The sequence below is a fragment of the Lynx canadensis genome, chromosome E1 (genome assembly GCF_007474595.2).
Source record: "Lynx canadensis isolate LIC74 chromosome E1, mLynCan4.pri.v2, whole genome shotgun sequence".
NCBI classification, from domain to species: Eukaryota; Metazoa; Chordata; class Mammalia; order Carnivora; family Felidae; genus Lynx; species Lynx canadensis.
The window spans coordinates 330,080-348,013 of record NC_044316.2 but is presented as its reverse complement, the minus strand read 5'-3'; the positions used below and the strand labels follow the sequence as shown (position 1 = coordinate 348,013).

Sequence of the window (17,934 nt, the reverse complement as noted above, 5' to 3'; positions counted from 1 at the left end):
TAAAGTAGATCGTGTATATTACACTGTATGAAAAATTTTCAGCAGCAGTGAAAATCGTGAATGCTTTTTCTCCTTGAACTTTCATTGGATGTCTGTTCAAAGAATTGAGCCTCTTGAATTTGTGGAAGATTCACACTTCTAAAATTTATTGTTGGTAATATTTACTAATACTTCGTTTTAGAAAGAGGTGAATTGCCTAATCTCTGAGGCCTCATTGTGTGGATTCAAACCCCAGCCTCTCTGTTACAGAACCTCTCTGGGTCAGCTTCCACACCCGTGAGAGGAGAAGAAACAGTGTTCAACTCCTAGGCAGGAGAGTGGTAATCAGTCCGTGGGAACTGTCACTAATGTTGTGATGTGCAGGTTGTTGGAATACTTGCCCCGTCTTGGGTCTTATGTTTTTCCTTGTGATCTCAACCAGTGAAGGGGTCACGCATGGCACAAAAGAGGGCCTGGAGGACTGTGCTTCCAGCTGATGAAGGCTCTGGCACCCTTTTGACGGATGGGTTGTGACTCTTCTGTGCCTGCATTAGACACGTTGGCCCTCCAGCGTGTCAGATTGTTTGGAGACAAAATGCTGTGATGTTACATGCATTGCTTATCTAGATTGATGCCTACAATCTAGTAAATACCATATGATAGTGTTTGCTGTTATTAGTATGAATTTTTGTCAAGAGTATTCTCTGTGCTGTTTGTGCATTTCAAGCTTCATGAAATGAATTAGGAAATTTTGTTTTCTGGATATGGCTTAATAAAGGAATTACCTTTTGGATTTACTCTGAAAATGTCTGGGACTCGTGTCTGGACTGGTTGGGGAGCTAGGTTCTGACAATATCGTGTTCTTCAAGTGAAACCATGTGGAACTGAGAGCACTCTGTATTTTCCTCTATTTCACCTACATTACATTGTTTAGTAGCTTAAAATTTACAGGAAGCTTACTTCATACTTAGTTTGGTTTCCTCTGTTACCATCTTATTCCTTTTCAGCCCTGATTTTTACATAATTATTTTTTTAATCCAGGTAATACGGTGTATCTGTTTTTCTTCAAAATTCAGCTTCTTGGTTTAGAATTAAACCTGCTATCTTCTGCTTTCCTAATTGAGTAATTTATCCATTTCTTTAATTTCTTTATTTATTTATATATATATATATTTTAATTTTTTTTAATGTTTTATTTATTTTTGAGACAGAGATAGAGCGTGAGCAGGGGAGGGGCAGAGAGAGAGCGAGACACAGAATCCAAAGCAGGCTCCAGGCTCCGAGCTGTCAGCACAGAGCACAACGCGGGGCTTGAACTCACAAACCGCGAGATCATGACCTGAGCCCAAGTCGGACGCTCAACCGACTGAGCCACCCAGGCACCCCTATTGATATTTTTTTAGTTCTGTTTATTTTCTAACTTGAGTTGAATGCTTAATACATTTAATTTTAATTCTTGATGAGTTGACAGTAGTTAGATTTGGATCTTTGGGAATAACTTTATTTGTGTACCGAAGACTTTTATATAGTTAGTTTCTTATAATTGCTATTTACTAGGTAATTTGTACTAATTTTTATTTCCTTTTTTTTTTTTTTTTTTAAGTAAGCTCTATGCCCAGCATGGGGCTCAAACTCAGGACACCGACATCAAGAGTCGCATGCTCTCCCGACTGAGCTGGCCAGGCAGGTGCCCCTGGATTCCATCTTTGCATGGAATAATTCAGCGAGAGGTAGCACATAGATGGGCAAGTCCCCTCCCCGAAGTGGAGTAGTTTGCTGAATTTTGAGCTGTTGTGGCCTGAATAGACGATCTGCTCTCATTCTGTCATGTGTTCAGCCATTTTATTATTTTTGTCTTTGTTTTTTAAAAAATTTTTTTTTTCAACGTTTATTTATTTTTGGGACAGAGAGAGACAGAGCATGAACGGGGGAGGGGCAGAGAGAGAGGGAGACACAGAATCGGAAGCAGGCTCCAGGCTCCGAGCCATCAGCCCAGAGCCCGACGCGGGGCTCGAACTCACGGACCGCGAGATCGTGACCTGGCTGAAGTCGGACGCTTAACCGACTGCGCCACCCAGGCGCCCCTTATTTTTGTCTTTGGATCTTTCAGGACTGAAACGGTGATGGCCTCCTATGTTTACTTTGCCCAGTTGTCTTGTATTTAAAGTTTTGGCTGTGAGTATATGTCTTGAAGTTTTATAGTGTACATAGTTTTATGAGCATGTCTTCCTTCTACCGTGATCTTCATCGTTATGGAAGGTGGCCCTTTGAATTGCACTGGTTTTGGGAGCGTGTTGATACTTGCCTGGTGTACTTTTGCCTCCCCTTCACTTTTAATGTTTCTGAGTATGTTTTGTTTTTGGTTGTCTCATGGAGACCCTGTGTCGTTGGATGAAGGTTAGTCTTTATGGACCCAGTGTGGGTTGCTTTGCATTCGTTTTCGTTAATGTTGAATGTTTGGTTTTGCGTCTGTAATACTGTTTTTTCATTGCCTGTCGTTTTGCTTATTTCTTTTTCCTCTTAACATTATTTTCTTGATTTGTGTCCCTTACCTCATTTGGTAAGTCATGTATCCTGTTTCATTACGTGTATGGTACCATTGGTGGTAAGATGGCTCGCTATCCTGATAACCACCACTGTGGTCAAGTGCTGCTGAAGAAACGCGCATGCCATCGATTGTGATTTCAGGTACACTAAAAAGTGAAAAACGGTGCAGGGGCGCCTGGGTGGCTCAGTCGGTTGAGTGTCTGACTTTGGCTCAGGTCATGATCTCGTGAGTTCGAGCCCTGCATCAGGCTCTGCGCTGACAGCTCGGAGCCTGGAGCCTGCTTCAGGTTCTGTGTCTCCCTCTGTCTCTGCCCCTCCCTGGCTTGCGCTATGTCTCTGTCTGTCTCTCTCTCTCTCAAAAATAAAAAACATTAAAAAATGATAGAATGATCAATAAAAGATTTTTTAAAAAGGTGAAAACCGGTGCATCTTAGATGAAATAAGGTGGTTTGTTTATAGTTCTGTGGTTACTATTAAAAAGTTGTAGCTTTCATATACTTAAATCTATTATGTTCATTAAATAGATTTTGTTTGAGGAGTGCTTTGTTGTATTCTCAGAGTTCTTGTCTGTTTAAACATGTCTGTCAGTGGCTTTCACAAGTGAAACGATATTTATTAAGAGTTTTTGAGCTACGTTACCTTCCCCTTAATACCCAGTAAACATTACTTAACTCCGTTATCTCCTGGCATCGAGGGTTACTCTAGAGAAATCTGGGGCCAGCCTGACTTTTTCCCCCTTTGTAGGTGACCTGCTTTTGCCTTGGGTGTTGGTAGAATTCTTTGTTCAGCCTGGAAGTTCAGTGACGTCGTCGGGATGAGCCTCGGTCTGGGTGTGCCTCCCTGTGACATGGTCCTGCCACACGGTGAGCCATTTCAGTGTGTGATTCGGGGGTATTTCTGACACCCCTTTTTCTTCCGTTCTTGTTCTTGCCTCAGGGAGGATGAGCTTGGTGATTGTGGCTCTTCGTTTCCAGTCATTCGTTTATTATTTTTCCAGGTGCTTCCTTTGTGCTTTTCCTCCGTGTTCTGTGTGATTTCTTGAGATGCTTTCAGAACGTTGTCTTTGTCACATCAGGTCTGCCTCTTCCTTTATATGATGTGGTTTTCACCTGGCCAGTGGCTGCAGTACATCACTCAGTCTTACCTATTTATGTCTGTGAGCAGCCCTTTCAATTTGTCTCATTTATTTCCCTCTTTTTAAAAAAGCCTTTGCTTCTTGTGGTAAAAACAGGTAAAACCACATTGTTTTTGCGAAGATGGGGAAAACCAATTGCAAAGCAGCTAATAGCAAAATACATTCTCCAAGAACACAACTAAGCGACTCGGAGGTGGTTCTACCAAGATACGTTGTTACGCTCGTTTGCAAGCTTAAAGATGTTTGTTTTTGCAGTTGGATAAACTCCTTTTGTGCACGGTAGAAATCCGTTTTTGCCAGGTGTGCTTTTGTGTATGGGGAGAAGTATTCAAAGGCCTTTTCCCTATTAATTATTGAAAATCTGTTGAAGACTTTTTCGTCGTCCAGTGAGTTGTAATGTAGACTACAAAAAAGTTCACTGAAATCGTGACTGACGGGGGCGCCGGAACAGACTCGGTGTGTGAGTTTCTCCTTCCTGCCGACTTGTTCTAGTTTTATTCTGAAGAAATGAAGGTGACCAACACTGTGCCCCTTGACCTTCGTTCAGGTTGAAGGACGTAGTGAAACTGAATGTGCGCAAATTGTGGTTACTGGGAGTGAGACTTTGTGGCTTCTGCACTTTGAAGCTTGTCAGCTGCTTAGGGAATAGGTTCTCCCTTGGTTCTGTTTGTTTTCAACGGTGGTGGACACACAGCTTCCTTTTTGTTACTGTGGATGCTAACAAAGGTTGTCTTAACTGTTTTCGTGGGCTTGCACATTCAGAGTGGCACGCAAGTATGCTGGTTACATACTCGGTATTGTGAAAAGCCTGAATTTACTGCTTGAGAGTCTAAACCGCGGCTTATCTCTGTAATTAAAATGATCAGCTTCCTAAGGGTTTCAGACTTAAAACTTAAACACACACTTAAGCTGTGCTCGATTGCCCGTAATGTGGCATCTTCCTAAGATACATGTATTTTTACTAATCCGTGAATTCAGCAGATAGTTTCTGAAGGCTGTATCACGGAACGGATGGGGTCCCTGGGGCTACACCAGTAAACAAACATCCGCACCGCTGATTCAGAGCCTTGTTCTGGTGGTGGGGGGGTGGGGTGGAGATCTACAAAGTTAAGAGGAAGGTGTGGAGGGCTATGGGGGTCGTAAAACAGGGAGAGGGCATAAAACAGGGAGTGTGTAAGCACGGGGCGGGGGGGTGTAATTTAAAATAGGGTGACGGCAACGAATCGAGTTAGGTGAGGAAGTGAACCGTGGGACGATGCAGCAAGCAGGGAGGGAGAGGCAGGAGAGCAGTGGGCGAAGGCCAGCGAAGGAGGCAGCAGGGGGGGGGGCAAGTTCTGGAGATCGTGAGCTGAAGCCCGGGAGACCCTCACTGAGAGGGAGACAAGGCACAGGCTCAGAGTGGTGACGCGGTCCAGACTGACGTGTGAGAACAGACACCCTGACAGAGGGGTTGTACGTGGCGTCCCACGTGTGTAAGTAAACATTCGTAACTGAAAGCAAAGCTTCACCAGCGCTGTCCCTGTTGTATGTTTTCTTTTTATTGGGAAAACAGATGCTGCTGGTGTCCCTCCCTGCGCATGTATGTCACGACCACATTTCTTGTGATTGAGAAACACTGCTAAACGAGATACGGCCTCTGCCATGGTGGGAAGGAAGAAAAGAGAGCGTAGGGCGTTGTGTGTTAAAGGAAAATGAATAAAGCGCGAAAATATAAAAGAATAGAAACCAATATCAAATGCACCCTTAGCTTAAAAAAATAATTAAATACGAGGTCTACAAAGGCCTAATAGTGAAGAGCCTCACCCACCAGAGGCGACTATTTAAAAAATATTTTTTGGGGGTGCCTGGGTGGCTCAGTTGGTTAAGCGCCTGACTTCTGTTCAGGTCATGATCTCACGGTCGGTGAGTTTGAGCCCCGTGTCAGGCTCTGTGCTGACAGCTCAGAGCCTGGAGCCTTCTTTGGATTCTTTCTGTCTGCCTATGTCTCTCTCCCTCTCTCCCCCTCCCCCCTCCCACCCCTCTCTCACTCACACTCTCTGTCTCTGTCTCTCTCTCTCTGTCAAAAGTATATAAACATTACAATTTTTTAAAAAAATATTTCTTTAAATTTATTTACTCAAAAGTAAATAAACATTAAAAATTTTTTTTTAATTTTTTTTTAAAACTTTTCTTATTTGAGAGAGAGAGTGAGAGAGCAGAGGAGGGTAGAGAGAATTGCAAGCAGGCCCCGTGTTGTCAGTGCAGAGCCTGATGGGAGGCTCGAACCCACAAACCATGAGATCATTACCTGATCCGAAACCATGATGCTTAACTGACTGAGCCACCCAGGCACCACCCCCCAAATGTTTTTTAATGTTCACTTATTTGGGGAGAGCGAGAACTAGCGGAGGAGGGCAGAGAGAGAGAGGAGGACAGAAGATCCAGTGCCAGCTCTGTGCTGACAGCAGAGAGCCTGATGTGGGGCCCGAACTCATGAACTGAACCGTGAGCTCGTGACCTGAGCTGAAGCCAGATGCTTAACCAACTGAGCCCCCGAGGCTCCTCAGAAACAGCTACCTTAAAAATATCTTTTTGCTGCAAATTTCTTGGGGCCCCATGTTTCTAAATAATACGCTTATAGTGTGTATTTTTTGTTTACCAACTTCAGGCATCCTCTGTTGACTTATTGCTGTGACGGATGTTCTCAGTCTCACTTCCTACTGCTGACAGGCTCTGGGGTTCTGCCCAGAACATTCGCTGCCACCTTCCCCCTTCCCCTCCCCCTCCCCACTCTGTTCCTCCCTGCAGCTCCTCTGTGATCCCTGCACTCTGACTGATCAGTTTGCCCTCTGCCGCCCATTTTCCATCTTTCAGAACCACGGGCAATCTACCTTGTCTTTTTTTTTTTTTTTAATGTTTGTTTATTTTGAGAGAGAGAGAGCACGCACGCCCAAACGGGGGTGGGGAGAGTGGGGAGAGAAACCCAAGCAGGCCCCCGTGCTGTCCGCACAGAGCCTGATGTGGGTCTTGATCCCACGAACCATGAGATCATGACCTGAGCTGACATCAAGAGTCGGACGCTCAACCGGCTGAACCACCCAGGCGCCCCTACCTTGTCTGTAAACAAAATATTTTCACTTAAATGGTTATTTTAAAATTTGGTTCGATAAATTTAATTATTAGGAAGGAAAGGAAATGAACATGCGGGATCACACTGGTGCCGTGAACTGGAAGATAGATTGGAGGTTGGCCACAGCTTTTTGTTTTGTTTTGTTTTGTTTTGTTTCTTTTTTTCTTTCTTTCTTTTTTTTTTTCCCAAAATGTTTTTATTTATTTTTGAGACAGAGAGAGACAGAACATGAGCAGGGGAGGGGCAGAGAAAGGGGGAGACACAGAATCTGAAGCTGGCTCCAGGCTCTGAGCTGTCGGCACAAAGCCCGACGCGGGGCTCGAACTCACGGACCGTGAGATCATGACCCGAGCTGAAGTCGGACGCCCAACCAACTGAGCCACCGAGGCGCCCCTTGTTTTGTTTTAAAATATGTGCAGTGTATGCTTTTTTAAGAGTTAGAGATATATTTACAATACTTTATCTTTTTAAAACAAATTCTAAACATTTCCCCATGTCATTAAAGTACTTTGAATAGCTGTAATCATCAAGACAGCATGGTATTGGCACAAAAACAGACACACAGACCAATGGAATAGAATAGAAACCCCAGAACTAGACCCACAAACGTATGGCCAACTCATCTTTGACAAAGCAGGAAAGAACATCCAATGGAAAAAAGACAGCCTCTTTAACAAATGGTGCTGGGAGAACTGGACAGCAGCATGCAGAAGGTTGAAACTAGACCACTTTCTCACACCATTTACAAAAATAAACTCAAAATGGATAAAGGACCTAAATGTGAGACAGGAAACCATCAAAACCCTAGAGGAGAAAGCAGGAAAAGACCTCTCTGACCTCAGTCGTAGCAATCTCTTACTTGACACATCCCCAAAGGCAAGGGAATTAAAAGCAAAAGTGAATTACTGGGACCTTATGAAGATAAAAAGCTTCTGCACAGAAAAGGAAACAACCAACAAAACTAAAAGGCAACCAACGGAATGGGAAAAGATATTTGCAAATGACATATCGGACAAAGGGCTAGTATCTAAAATCTATAAAGAGCTCACCAAACTCCACACCCGAAAAACAAATAACCCAGTGAAGAAATGGGCAGAAAACATGAATAGACACTTCTCTAAAGAAGACATCCAGATGGCCAACAGGCACATGAAAAGATGTTCAGCGTCGCTCCTTATCAGGGAAATACAAATCAAAACCACACTCAGGTATCACCTCACGCCAGTCAGAGTGGCCAAAATGAACAAATCAGGAGACTATAGATGCTGGCGAGGATGTGGAGAAACGGGAACCCTCTTGCACTGTTGGTGGGAATGCAAATTGGTGCAGCCACTCTGGAAAACAGTGTGGAGGTTCCTCAGAAAATTAAAAATAGACCTACCCTATGACCCAGCAATAGCACTGCTAGGAATTTATCCAAGGGATACAGGAGAACTGATGCATAGGGGCACTTGTACCCCAATGTTCATAGCAGCACTCTCAACAATAGCCAAATTATGGAAAGAGCCTAAATGTCCATCAACTGATGAATGGATAAAGAAATTGTGGTTTATATACACAATGGAATACTACGTGGCAATGAGAAAAAATGAAATATGGCCTTTTGTAGCAACGTGGATGGAACTGGAGAGTGTAATGCTAAGTGAAATAAGCCATACAGAGAAAGACAGATACCATATGGTTTCACTCTTATGTGGATCCTGAGAAACTCAACAGGAACCCATGGGGGAGGGGAAGGAAAAAAAAAAAAAAAAGAGGTTAGAGTGGGAGAGAGCCAAAGCATAAGAGACTGTTAAAAACTGAGAACAAACTGAGGGTTGATGGGGGGTGGGAGGGAGGGGAGGGTGGGTGATGGGTATTGAGGAGGGCACCTTTTGGGATGAGCGCTGGGTGTTGTATGGAAACCAATTTGTCAATAAATTTCATATATATATATATATATAAAAAAATAAAGTACTTTGAATAGTTGCATAGCAATTTTCCATATCCTGGCACTATAATAGTCCCCCAAATTTGACTTTTAGGTGGTTTTTAAATTGTAAATAATTATAAACTATTTAAGTTACAGCTAATGCTTCCATGGGTCTTCCTCATGAACAATATTTACATGTTAGGTTGGATTGCTTCGCTTAGGGTAAATATCTAGGGGTACTCCTTGCTGCATCAGAGAAGATATACGTTTTTTGAGGTTCATGTTTTCTTTCCGTTTTACTGAGACGCAGCTCACATGGTACACGTTTAAGGTGTGCAGCGTCCTGACTCAGACATATTGTGAACCTCCATCACTGGACAGAGCTCCAAGAAAAAAGAAAAAAAACTGTGTTTGTGCTTGGTTCTGTTGTTTCCTTTTGATGAGAACTTCCAGGCTGTGCTGTCCTTGTAAGTGTCAGGTATGCTGCATGGCTGAGTTAGCCACGGCCATGATGTTGTACCTGACTCACTTTATAGCTGGAGGCTTGTCCTTTTTGACGTTCTGTCTCCAGTTCCCTTCTGGGAAGGCTGTGTTCTTTTATATTCCCACTCTCACTGAATTAAAATGCCACCTTTTACTGTGTTCTCATTCTTACTGCTTATCAGGGACTTCTGAAAATGTCTGATTTTGACAGGTAAGAAGAAATTTTATTTTAAAAATTCCCAGGGCGCCTGGGTGGCTCAGTCAGTTAAGCTTCGGACTTCAGCTCAGGTCATGATCTTGCCGTTCCTGAGTTTGAGCCCCGCGTCGGGCTCTGTGCTGACAGCTCAGAGCCTGGAGCCTGCTTCGGATCCTGTGTCTCCCTCTCTCTCTCTGCCCCTTCCCTGCTCATGCTCTGTCTCTCTCTCTGAAAAATAAGTAAACGTTAAAAAAACCCCCAAACTTAAAAATTCCCGAGAAAGTTGGAACACTTCCTGACAGTTTGGAAGTTCGTTGGTTGTTTTAGAGGTTCGTGACAGCAGTAACTTGCCTTTTAACTTTTTTGGGCTATTTTGGTATGGAAATTGTTTTAGTTGTCCAATTAATTAGTCCTTCCTGTCTTTTCTCCCTTTTCTGTGACACTTAGAATGTTTCCTCTTTGTAAGATCAGATAAGACTATGGAAAATTTGAAGGTGGATTTGAAATGGGGGGGGGGTAGGGGCGCCTGGGTGGCGCAGTCGGTTGGGCGTCCGACTTCAGCCAGGTCACGATCTCGCGGTCCGTGAGTTCGAGCCCCGCGTCGGGCTCTGGGCTGACGGCTCAGAGCCTGGAGCCTGTCTCCGATTCTGTGTCTCCCTCTCTCTCTGCCCCTCCCCCGTTCATGCTCTGTCTCTCTCTGTCCCAAAAATAAATAAACGTTGAAAAAAAAAATTAAAAAAAAAAAAAAAAGAAATGGGGGGGGAACTTGACAGCAGTGTTTTTATTAAATTTTTTTTTTCAACGTTTATTTATTTTTGGGACAGCGAGAGACAGAGCATGAACGGCGGAGGGGCAAAGAGAGAGGGAGACACAGAATCGGAGACAGGCTCCAGGCTCTGAGCCGTCAGCCCAGAGCCCGACGCGGGGCTCGAACTCCCGGACCGCGAGATCGTGACCTGGCTGAAGTCGGACGCTTAACCGACTGCGCCACCCAGGCGCCCCGACAGCAGTGTTTTTAAACACGGCTGGCCTTTGGTCTGTGCTGAGAGATATCCATCATACTTATTTAATTTTAGTGTGTTGCTACTTTGCCTTGTACTGTGGAGGTGTTAACTTATTACTTTATTTTTTTATTTTTTATGTTTTTAAATTACCTTCCAAGTTAGCGTGTAGTGCAGTAATGTTTTCAGGAGCAGAAACCAGCGATTCCTCCCCTACAGATAACACCCAATGCTCCTCCCCCGTGTCCTCCCTAATGCCCCTCCCCCACTTAGCCCATCGCCCCTCCCACAACCCCTCCAGTTTGTTCTCCGTATTTAAGAGTCTCTTCTGTTTTGTCCCCCTCCCTGTTTTTAGATTATTTTTGTTTCCCTTCCCTCATGTTCATCCGTTTTGTCTTTTAAAGTCCTCCTGTGATTGAAGTCGTATGATTTTTGTCTTTCTCTAATTTCACTTAGCACAGTACCCTCCAGTTCCGTCCCTATAGTTGCAGTGGCAGGGTTTCATTCTTTTTGATCGCGGAGTAAGTACTCCATTGTGTGTAGATACCACATCTTCCGTATCCATTCATCCGTCGATGGACACCTGGGCTGCATCGAAGTACTTTATAACGTGTAAAGCTTTTTGGACCTATGAGGAGTTACCAGGCCTGGTGGCAGGCAGCCCTGGGCAGTCTGGGCTGATAACGTCAGCTTTCTCTACTGAGTCATGGGGTGTCACCAGGGAGTCTGTCACTCTGTGGCGTAATTCCATTAGGAACTTCTGGTGACAGGTTAGTCCTTCTGGGGGAAAAATTAACTCATTTAATTTTAGACCGAGAGCACTTTTACTGACATTTTAAGCTCTTTGTAAGTAGCAACATGGTATAAAAATGTTTTAAAAATAAGTTTTAACAAGCCTCCATGGGCAGTGGGCCAGGCGGCATAGTAAACAAGGTCATACTGAGAAGAGAGAAATTGGTTTATGAATTGACTACGGGGTATATGGGTCCCATGGACCTTTCAGTATTACTTTGAAGGGATCCTTGTTTTCTGTGGTTGAAATCCTTAACCACTGTAAAAATGTCTTGGATTTTCAATGCATTAAAATCTTTAACCTACACAAGTAAATTCCTATTTCTGAGATGTTGATTATCAGTTGTAGAGCGAGATTTCACTTCAACACGATACTTATGGTTTTGGTGTATTTTTTTCTCCAACTTTTTTTTTTTTAAGTTACACACTTTTTTTAAAAGTTTATTTCTATTAAAAAATTTTTTTTTAATCTTTATTTTTGAGAGGCAGAGAGAGAGAGACAGAGACAGAGAGAGAGAGGACGCAGGGAAGGGGCACAGAGAGATGGAGACACAGAATCCGAAGCAGGCTCCAGGCTCTGAGCTGTCAGCACAGAGCCTGATGTGGGGCTCGAACTCACAAGCTGTGAGATCATGACCTGAGCCGAAGTCGGATGCCCAACCAACTGAGCCACCCAGGGGCCCCGTTTTTATTTATTTATTGTGAGAGAGACACAGAGAGCATGAGCAGTAAGAGGGGCGGAAAGAGTAGGAGAGGGAATCCCGAGCAGGCTCCATGCTGTCATTACAGAGCCCGACTCAGGGCTCCCGACTCATGAACCGCGAGATCATCACCTGAGCTGAAACCAGGAGTCGGATGGATGCTCAACTGATTGAGCTCCCCAGCTGCCCCCCCAACCGCTTTAATACACATTTGTTTCCATATCTTGGCATCACGTGTGTGTCACCCTCCTCAGGAAACACGCTCTGTTAGGCTGTGCTGTTGTCTTGTCCCGCCGATGCAGCCACATCATTTCTCACTTACACTTTTTTGTAAAAGTTTTCATTGAATTCCAGTTTTTCACGTAGGTGCTCAGGTTTCCTGTGTACATTTCAGTAACTACGCAGAAAGTGTCAGAGTCTCACGGGTTCTTGGTGTGCCCAGCAGTGACGCTGGGGGCCGAGAAGCAGGCACTCGGGCCGGGCTGGGCCCCCACCACTGTCCCTCTCTCTGGTAGTCAGGGCACAGGGCCGGGAATTCTGACCAAAATCTTAGGCTTCACTGAAATATTTGCTACTTCCTTTGACATTTATTGCGTCCCTTCTCCCCCCCCCCCCCCCCCCCGCAGTAAACGCAAGAGCTTTTGGTATGCGTGAGGTTCTAGACTGCTTTTGCAAAAAACACTCAGTATGTCAGTATTCTGAAGAGTGTAGAATAATTGCAGCTTGTACATTTATTTAAAAAGTTAGTTTGTGAAAAGCGTATCTAGGTTTTTTTTAAGCCAACACTGGCTCTTCACGTTTTGGTTCTCAGCTGGAGGAACCAGACTGGCGGTTAATTTTCTAGTCCAGGCTGTGACTTCCTACTCTGTACAACTAAAGGCCCTCCCCATGGTGGGATTTGGTATCTCTTCTAAACCTAGGCGGTCTGGGGACCCATCTGGGGTTGTTTCTGCCCTCGTGTCTTTAACAGTGACAGTGAGGACGCTGGCTTCCTTGTGCGTGGCAGGGACTCCCTCCCGTGGACCTTTTATCTCTGGAAAGTAAAGGAGAACACAGTCCCACGTGGGAAGAGAGGGCACGTGTGTTTCAAAGGTCATGCTATCGAGGCAAGGGTGGCGAACGTCTCATGACGTGTTTGTTTGGCTGGAGTGGCTGCTGAGCACCTGGTGAGAAACGTGAGTTCCACGATCGGTGATCGACGGGGCCTCCCTCGTGCGGCACCCGCCACGGGCTTGACGTGAGTGGGCACAGTGGTACCTGCAGTCTGCTCTTGGCTTCCCTTTGACAGGGTCCACATTTACCTGATTTGTTTATTGGGCTTTTGTGTTGTGATGATCTACATGTAACAATTTGTTAACCACAGGTGTGGAGTTCATTGACGTTAAGCACATTCACATTGTTCTGGAACCATCACCGCTGTCTGTATCCAGAACTTTTTCATCCTCTGTACCCATTAAACAATGTGCCCCATTCGCTCCTCCCCCGTCTCTGTGGATTTGACTAGTCGGGGTGCCCGGTGCGAGAGGCGCACAGAACCTGTTCTTTTGCGTCTGACGCATTTCGCTTGCTGTGATGCCGTGCTTCCAAGGCTTGTGCGTGTTGCAGCATGTGTCAGAACTTCTTTTTAACGGCAGCGTGCTATCCCACCGGCTGTTTCTGTGTGTCGCGTGGCCCCTCCTCTGCCAGTGGACGCCGGGTGTTTCCTGTTGTTCGCCGGCGGCGAATGATGCTGCCGTGGACGTGGGTGTGCCGATTATCTGTTTGAGTCTCTGCTTTTAAAGCGTATTTATTTATCATGAGAGTGAGACAGCAGGAGCGAGCCGGGGTGGCGGCAGAGAGAGGGAATCCCAAGCAGGCTCTGCCCCGTCAGCGTGTGACCCGTGAGGTCAGGAGCCGAAACCAAGAGTCGGACACTTAAGCGACGGAGCCACCCAGGTACCTCTGAGTCTCTGCCTTTAATCTTTGGGGTAGGTACCCAAAAGTGTCGTTGCTGGGTCATACAATAATTGCCTTTTAAATTTTGGGGGGCACTCCTGTACACAATCTGCAATTTCGTCTAACACTCCCACTAGCAATGCACAAGGGCTCCCAATTTCTCTACATCTTTGTTAGTAATTGTTACTTTGTTGTTATTATTTTTTTAAAATGATAGCCAACCTAATCCGTGTGAAATGCTGTCGTCTTGTGACTTTGGTTTGCTTTTCCCTAGTGGTGAGTGATGTTGAGCGTCTTTTCCGTGCTTCCCTCAGTGTGTGTTCTTCAGAGATGTGTCTGTTCAAGTCCTTTGCCCGTTTTTGAGCTTTGATGTGTGTGTGTGAACGTGTATAAACTTTGCACGTCCTGGATGCCAGTCCCGGGTCAGGCAGGTGATCTGCAGGTGTCCCCCGCTCTGCGAGTGCCCTTTGACGCATAGGCTTTCGTTCTGATGAGGTCCGATCGATCTTTTCCCCTTCTCTGGCACTTCTGTAGAGCGCTGTCAGTGGAAGACTCTGTCCTGTCCCCAGCGAGCAGTCTTGGTCCCCTTGGCGAAAATCCTGTGGCCATTTGTGCGAGGGTTTGTTTCTGGGCTTTTATTCCAATCCTTTGGCCTGTGTGTCTTTCTGTGCCACCACTACACTGGTTGGAGTATCACAGCTCTGTAGGAAGTTCTGAACTTAGAAAATACGAGTCTTGAGGTTTTCACCTTTGTCCTTTTTCTGGGTTGTTTTGGCTACTTTGGAGTCCCTTGAGACTCCTTACGAATGTTAGGAAGGGTCTATCTTCTTTTGTAAAAAGGGTTTTCAAAATTTTGATAAGGATTTTATTCAATCTGTAGATCTCTTTGGGTGGATTTTATATAATTTGAACAAAAAATTCAGTTGTTTCAAGGCCTCTTTTAAAAAAATTTTTTTTTCGGTTATTTCAAGTATTTGTCCTTTTTACTTTTATGCTGTATGTCTGTGTATATAGTGTGTGTGTGTGACACGTGGTTTTAAGAGGTACATATGACGCAGGTTGTGACTGCAACTCAGGTGAAGAAATAGTTGTGTGAAGTTTTAAAACCACCAAACTAGAGCATGGATAAGCAAATGGTTACTACTTCAGCTGAAGTCATAAAACAGGACCGTGTTACTGAGGTGCGCTGCGAAGAATACGGCAATAGGTGTATGTCATTAGCTAGGCCTGATCGGAGCCCTGGTGCGCGGGACGACGTTTCCTGGAGAGCCTGGTGGCGCGTCTAGAGTAGGGAGCCCTGAGTGCCGAAGTCTGAAAGCACCACTCTGGACACCAGGCAAGGGTCTCAACTTGTCTGTTCTGTGCAGGATTATGAAGGAAGGGGGTTAAGAGAAGTAGCTAGAAAGCAGTGCCTGTTGAAGCCGAGTCGTATTGGGACAAGAATTAGAACTATTTTGTTCCTAATTGCCGCTCTCAGACCCCACGCTCTGAGTAATTACAGTCCAGTGTGATTGTGCACCCACTGGAACTGCCTACGTTTATTTATTTATTTATTAAAGTTTATTTATTTTTGACAGAGAGAGAGGCAGAGAATGAGCAGGGGAGAGGCAGAGAGCGATGGAGACACAGACTCGGAAGCAGGCTCCAGGCTCTGAATTGTCAGCACAGAGCCTGACGCGGGACTCGAACTCGCAAACTGCGAGATCATGACCTGAGCTGAAGTCAGATGCTCAACCAACTGAGCCACCCAGGCGCCCCGGAACTGCCTAGGTTTAAATGTGGCTTTGGCGAACAGTGATGTACCTAATACAGACTTTCTGTGAATCAGCAAGTGCTGTATGAAATCATGTACATAGCTTGGTTGTTTAAAGTGTGAGGTTTATGCTTGAGGGTTCAGATGTTAGAGCAGTCAGGTGACTTCTTACATTTCCACTACCCCAAATTAATGGCTCTCCTTGAGCATTTTACAATATAATTGAGTTACAAAAACAAACCTAAAGTAATTTATGTAGCCAGAATATGGCAAACTTGGTAATACACGGTGCCAGGGATCACAGCCAACAACTTAACTTATATTCTGGGTTTGGGAAGATTTTAGGAAGCTCTGACACTTGAGGCAGCTCTTTAAGGTCTGATAAGTTTTCATGGGGCGCCTGGGTGGCTCAGTCAGTTGAGCGTCCGACTTCGGCTCGGGTCACGATCTCACGGTTTGTGGGTTCGAGCCCCGTGTCGGGCTCTGTGCTGACAGCTCAGAGCCTGGAGCCTGCTTTGGATTCTGTGTGTCTCCCCCTCTCTCTGCTCCTCCCCCACTCATGCTCTGTCTCTCTCTCTCTCAAAAATAAACAAACATTAAAAATAAGTGAATACGCTTAAAAGAAAAAAAAAAGGATCCCTAGCAATTGTCTCTGGTCCCGGGTACTTTCTGGCTGCGAAGTGAAGGAATTAGGGGGAATGCACAATCAGGACCGGGGAGACGTGGGGCATCCTGGCCACAGCCACCCTCCCCCCTCTCCTTGGACTGGACAGTATGGGGGGTTTCAGACTCATCCATCGTTCCTGTCTGCGTTAGGTCCCCCAAACTCCGTCCCTACCTGAGAGCTGTGCCCCCAGGATGCCCGCTCCCAGGGGCACTTGGCACTGAATGGTTAGGATGGACTGAACAGCAGGTAATAGGTGTAGGGGCTGTGAGTCCACCTACTAGGAAGCAAGGGGTTCTTGGGGCGCCTGGGTGGCTCAGTCAGTTAAGCGTGGACTTCGGCTCAGGTCATGATCTCACAGTTGCGCGGTTCCTGAGTTTGAGCCCCACATGGGGCTCTGTGCTGACCCCTCAGACCTGGAGCCTGCTTCGGATTCTGCGTCTCCCTCTCTCTCTGCCCCTCCCCACTTGCGCTCTGTCTCTTTCAAAAATAAACATTAAAAAAAAAAAGAAAAGATTTGGTATGCTTTCAAAAGCAGAGGTAAGGGGCCGTTGAAGTATGAATTTGTGTTTAAGGATGGGGGGTTGGCCTGAGGAGGGAGGTCAGATCTGGTTTAAGAGGAGTTCAGTGGTGTGGAATCATGAGCGCCCCTGGGGGTGTGTTCAGGGGTGCAGGGCAGGGGATAGGGTAAGAGATAAAGATGGAAAGATTTGTTTTGAAGTCGGTCATAGAGGACCAGAATTCTGTGTGAGCAAGAATAATCTGGTGGTGGTTTGCGGGTTGGGTCGCTGGGAAACAGACCCTGGGGGACGTCTGTGGGAGGCAGGTTGGAGGGAGGTTATAGCTGCAAGGCTGGGTGAGGGCAGGGGAGGGAGTGATGGGAAGTCAGATGGAAGAACGGTTTGGGAGGGACCAGGTTGAGCCTTGCTGAAACCCTCAGAAGTTCGGGAAAAGGCACCCTTAGAACTGGAAGGCTTCAGTGTGTGTGGGTGCCCGGGGCGAGGGCAGGTGAGCAGACAGAAAAGGGCAGATGGTGGGATGTTCTGGGCTGGGCTGGCACTGGGGGGGGGGGGGCACCCGAAAGCAGGGGAAGGGGCTCCCAAACCTGAGGGAGGGAAGCGGGAAAGGGGGGGAGTGTAGTTCCTGAAGCCTGCCGTTGACAGCAGCAGGATGGAACTTCCTTCGTCTGAGGAACTTGGTGATCCATCATGAGGGGAGGGGGTTTCGCCCTTTCGAAGGGCTCTGTTTAGTGGATGTAGTCGCGTTGCGTCATTCACATCGTTGTGCATCCACAAAGGTATTTGAGTAGGGAAAGTATGAAGTAAAGGGCTGCTTACATAGTTTGTAGTTGGAGGATTTGATTGGACTGCTCGTTTTTTCTCTCTTACTCAAAAAGTGGCTTGTGATGGCTTATGGGGATGCTTGGAATCCCTCAGCGTGTGCGTGCGCTCCAGGCTGCGCAGCCCCGTCCTGCTCTCCTCGCGTACACCGAGGTGCTTTTCTTCCAGAAGGCATCGCCACTTAGCAGCGTACTTTAGATTCGTTGGCCGTCTTTCCCCGCCAAAAAGAAGGACCCGTAAGACTGTTCTCTCCCGACCACAGGGAGCAGCGGCTCTTTTGCTCTTTGGGGTGTCTCCGGTATCTAGCACACACTCACATTAATTTTTGAGTAAATGAACAAGTTTAGGAAAGTTGACATCGATTATTAGAAGGGAGAGCTGTGGTTC

The 17,934-nt window shown here is 45.9% G+C and overlaps 1 protein-coding gene across 1 annotated transcript in view; it reads left to right on the top strand.

Annotated features, from left to right (window-relative positions):
- The first annotated feature begins 3,298 nt into the window (after positions 1-3,298).
- UBE2G1 (ubiquitin conjugating enzyme E2 G1) overlaps positions 3,299-17,934 on the top strand; it is a 72,477-nt gene continuing 57,841 nt past the window's right edge. The window contains exon 1 of the mRNA XM_030296088.1: positions 3,299-3,389. Within this exon, the coding sequence (XP_030151948.1) occupies positions 3,341-3,389 (49 nt within the window). The 5' untranslated portion in view covers positions 3,299-3,340. The remainder of the gene's footprint in view (positions 3,390-17,934) is intronic.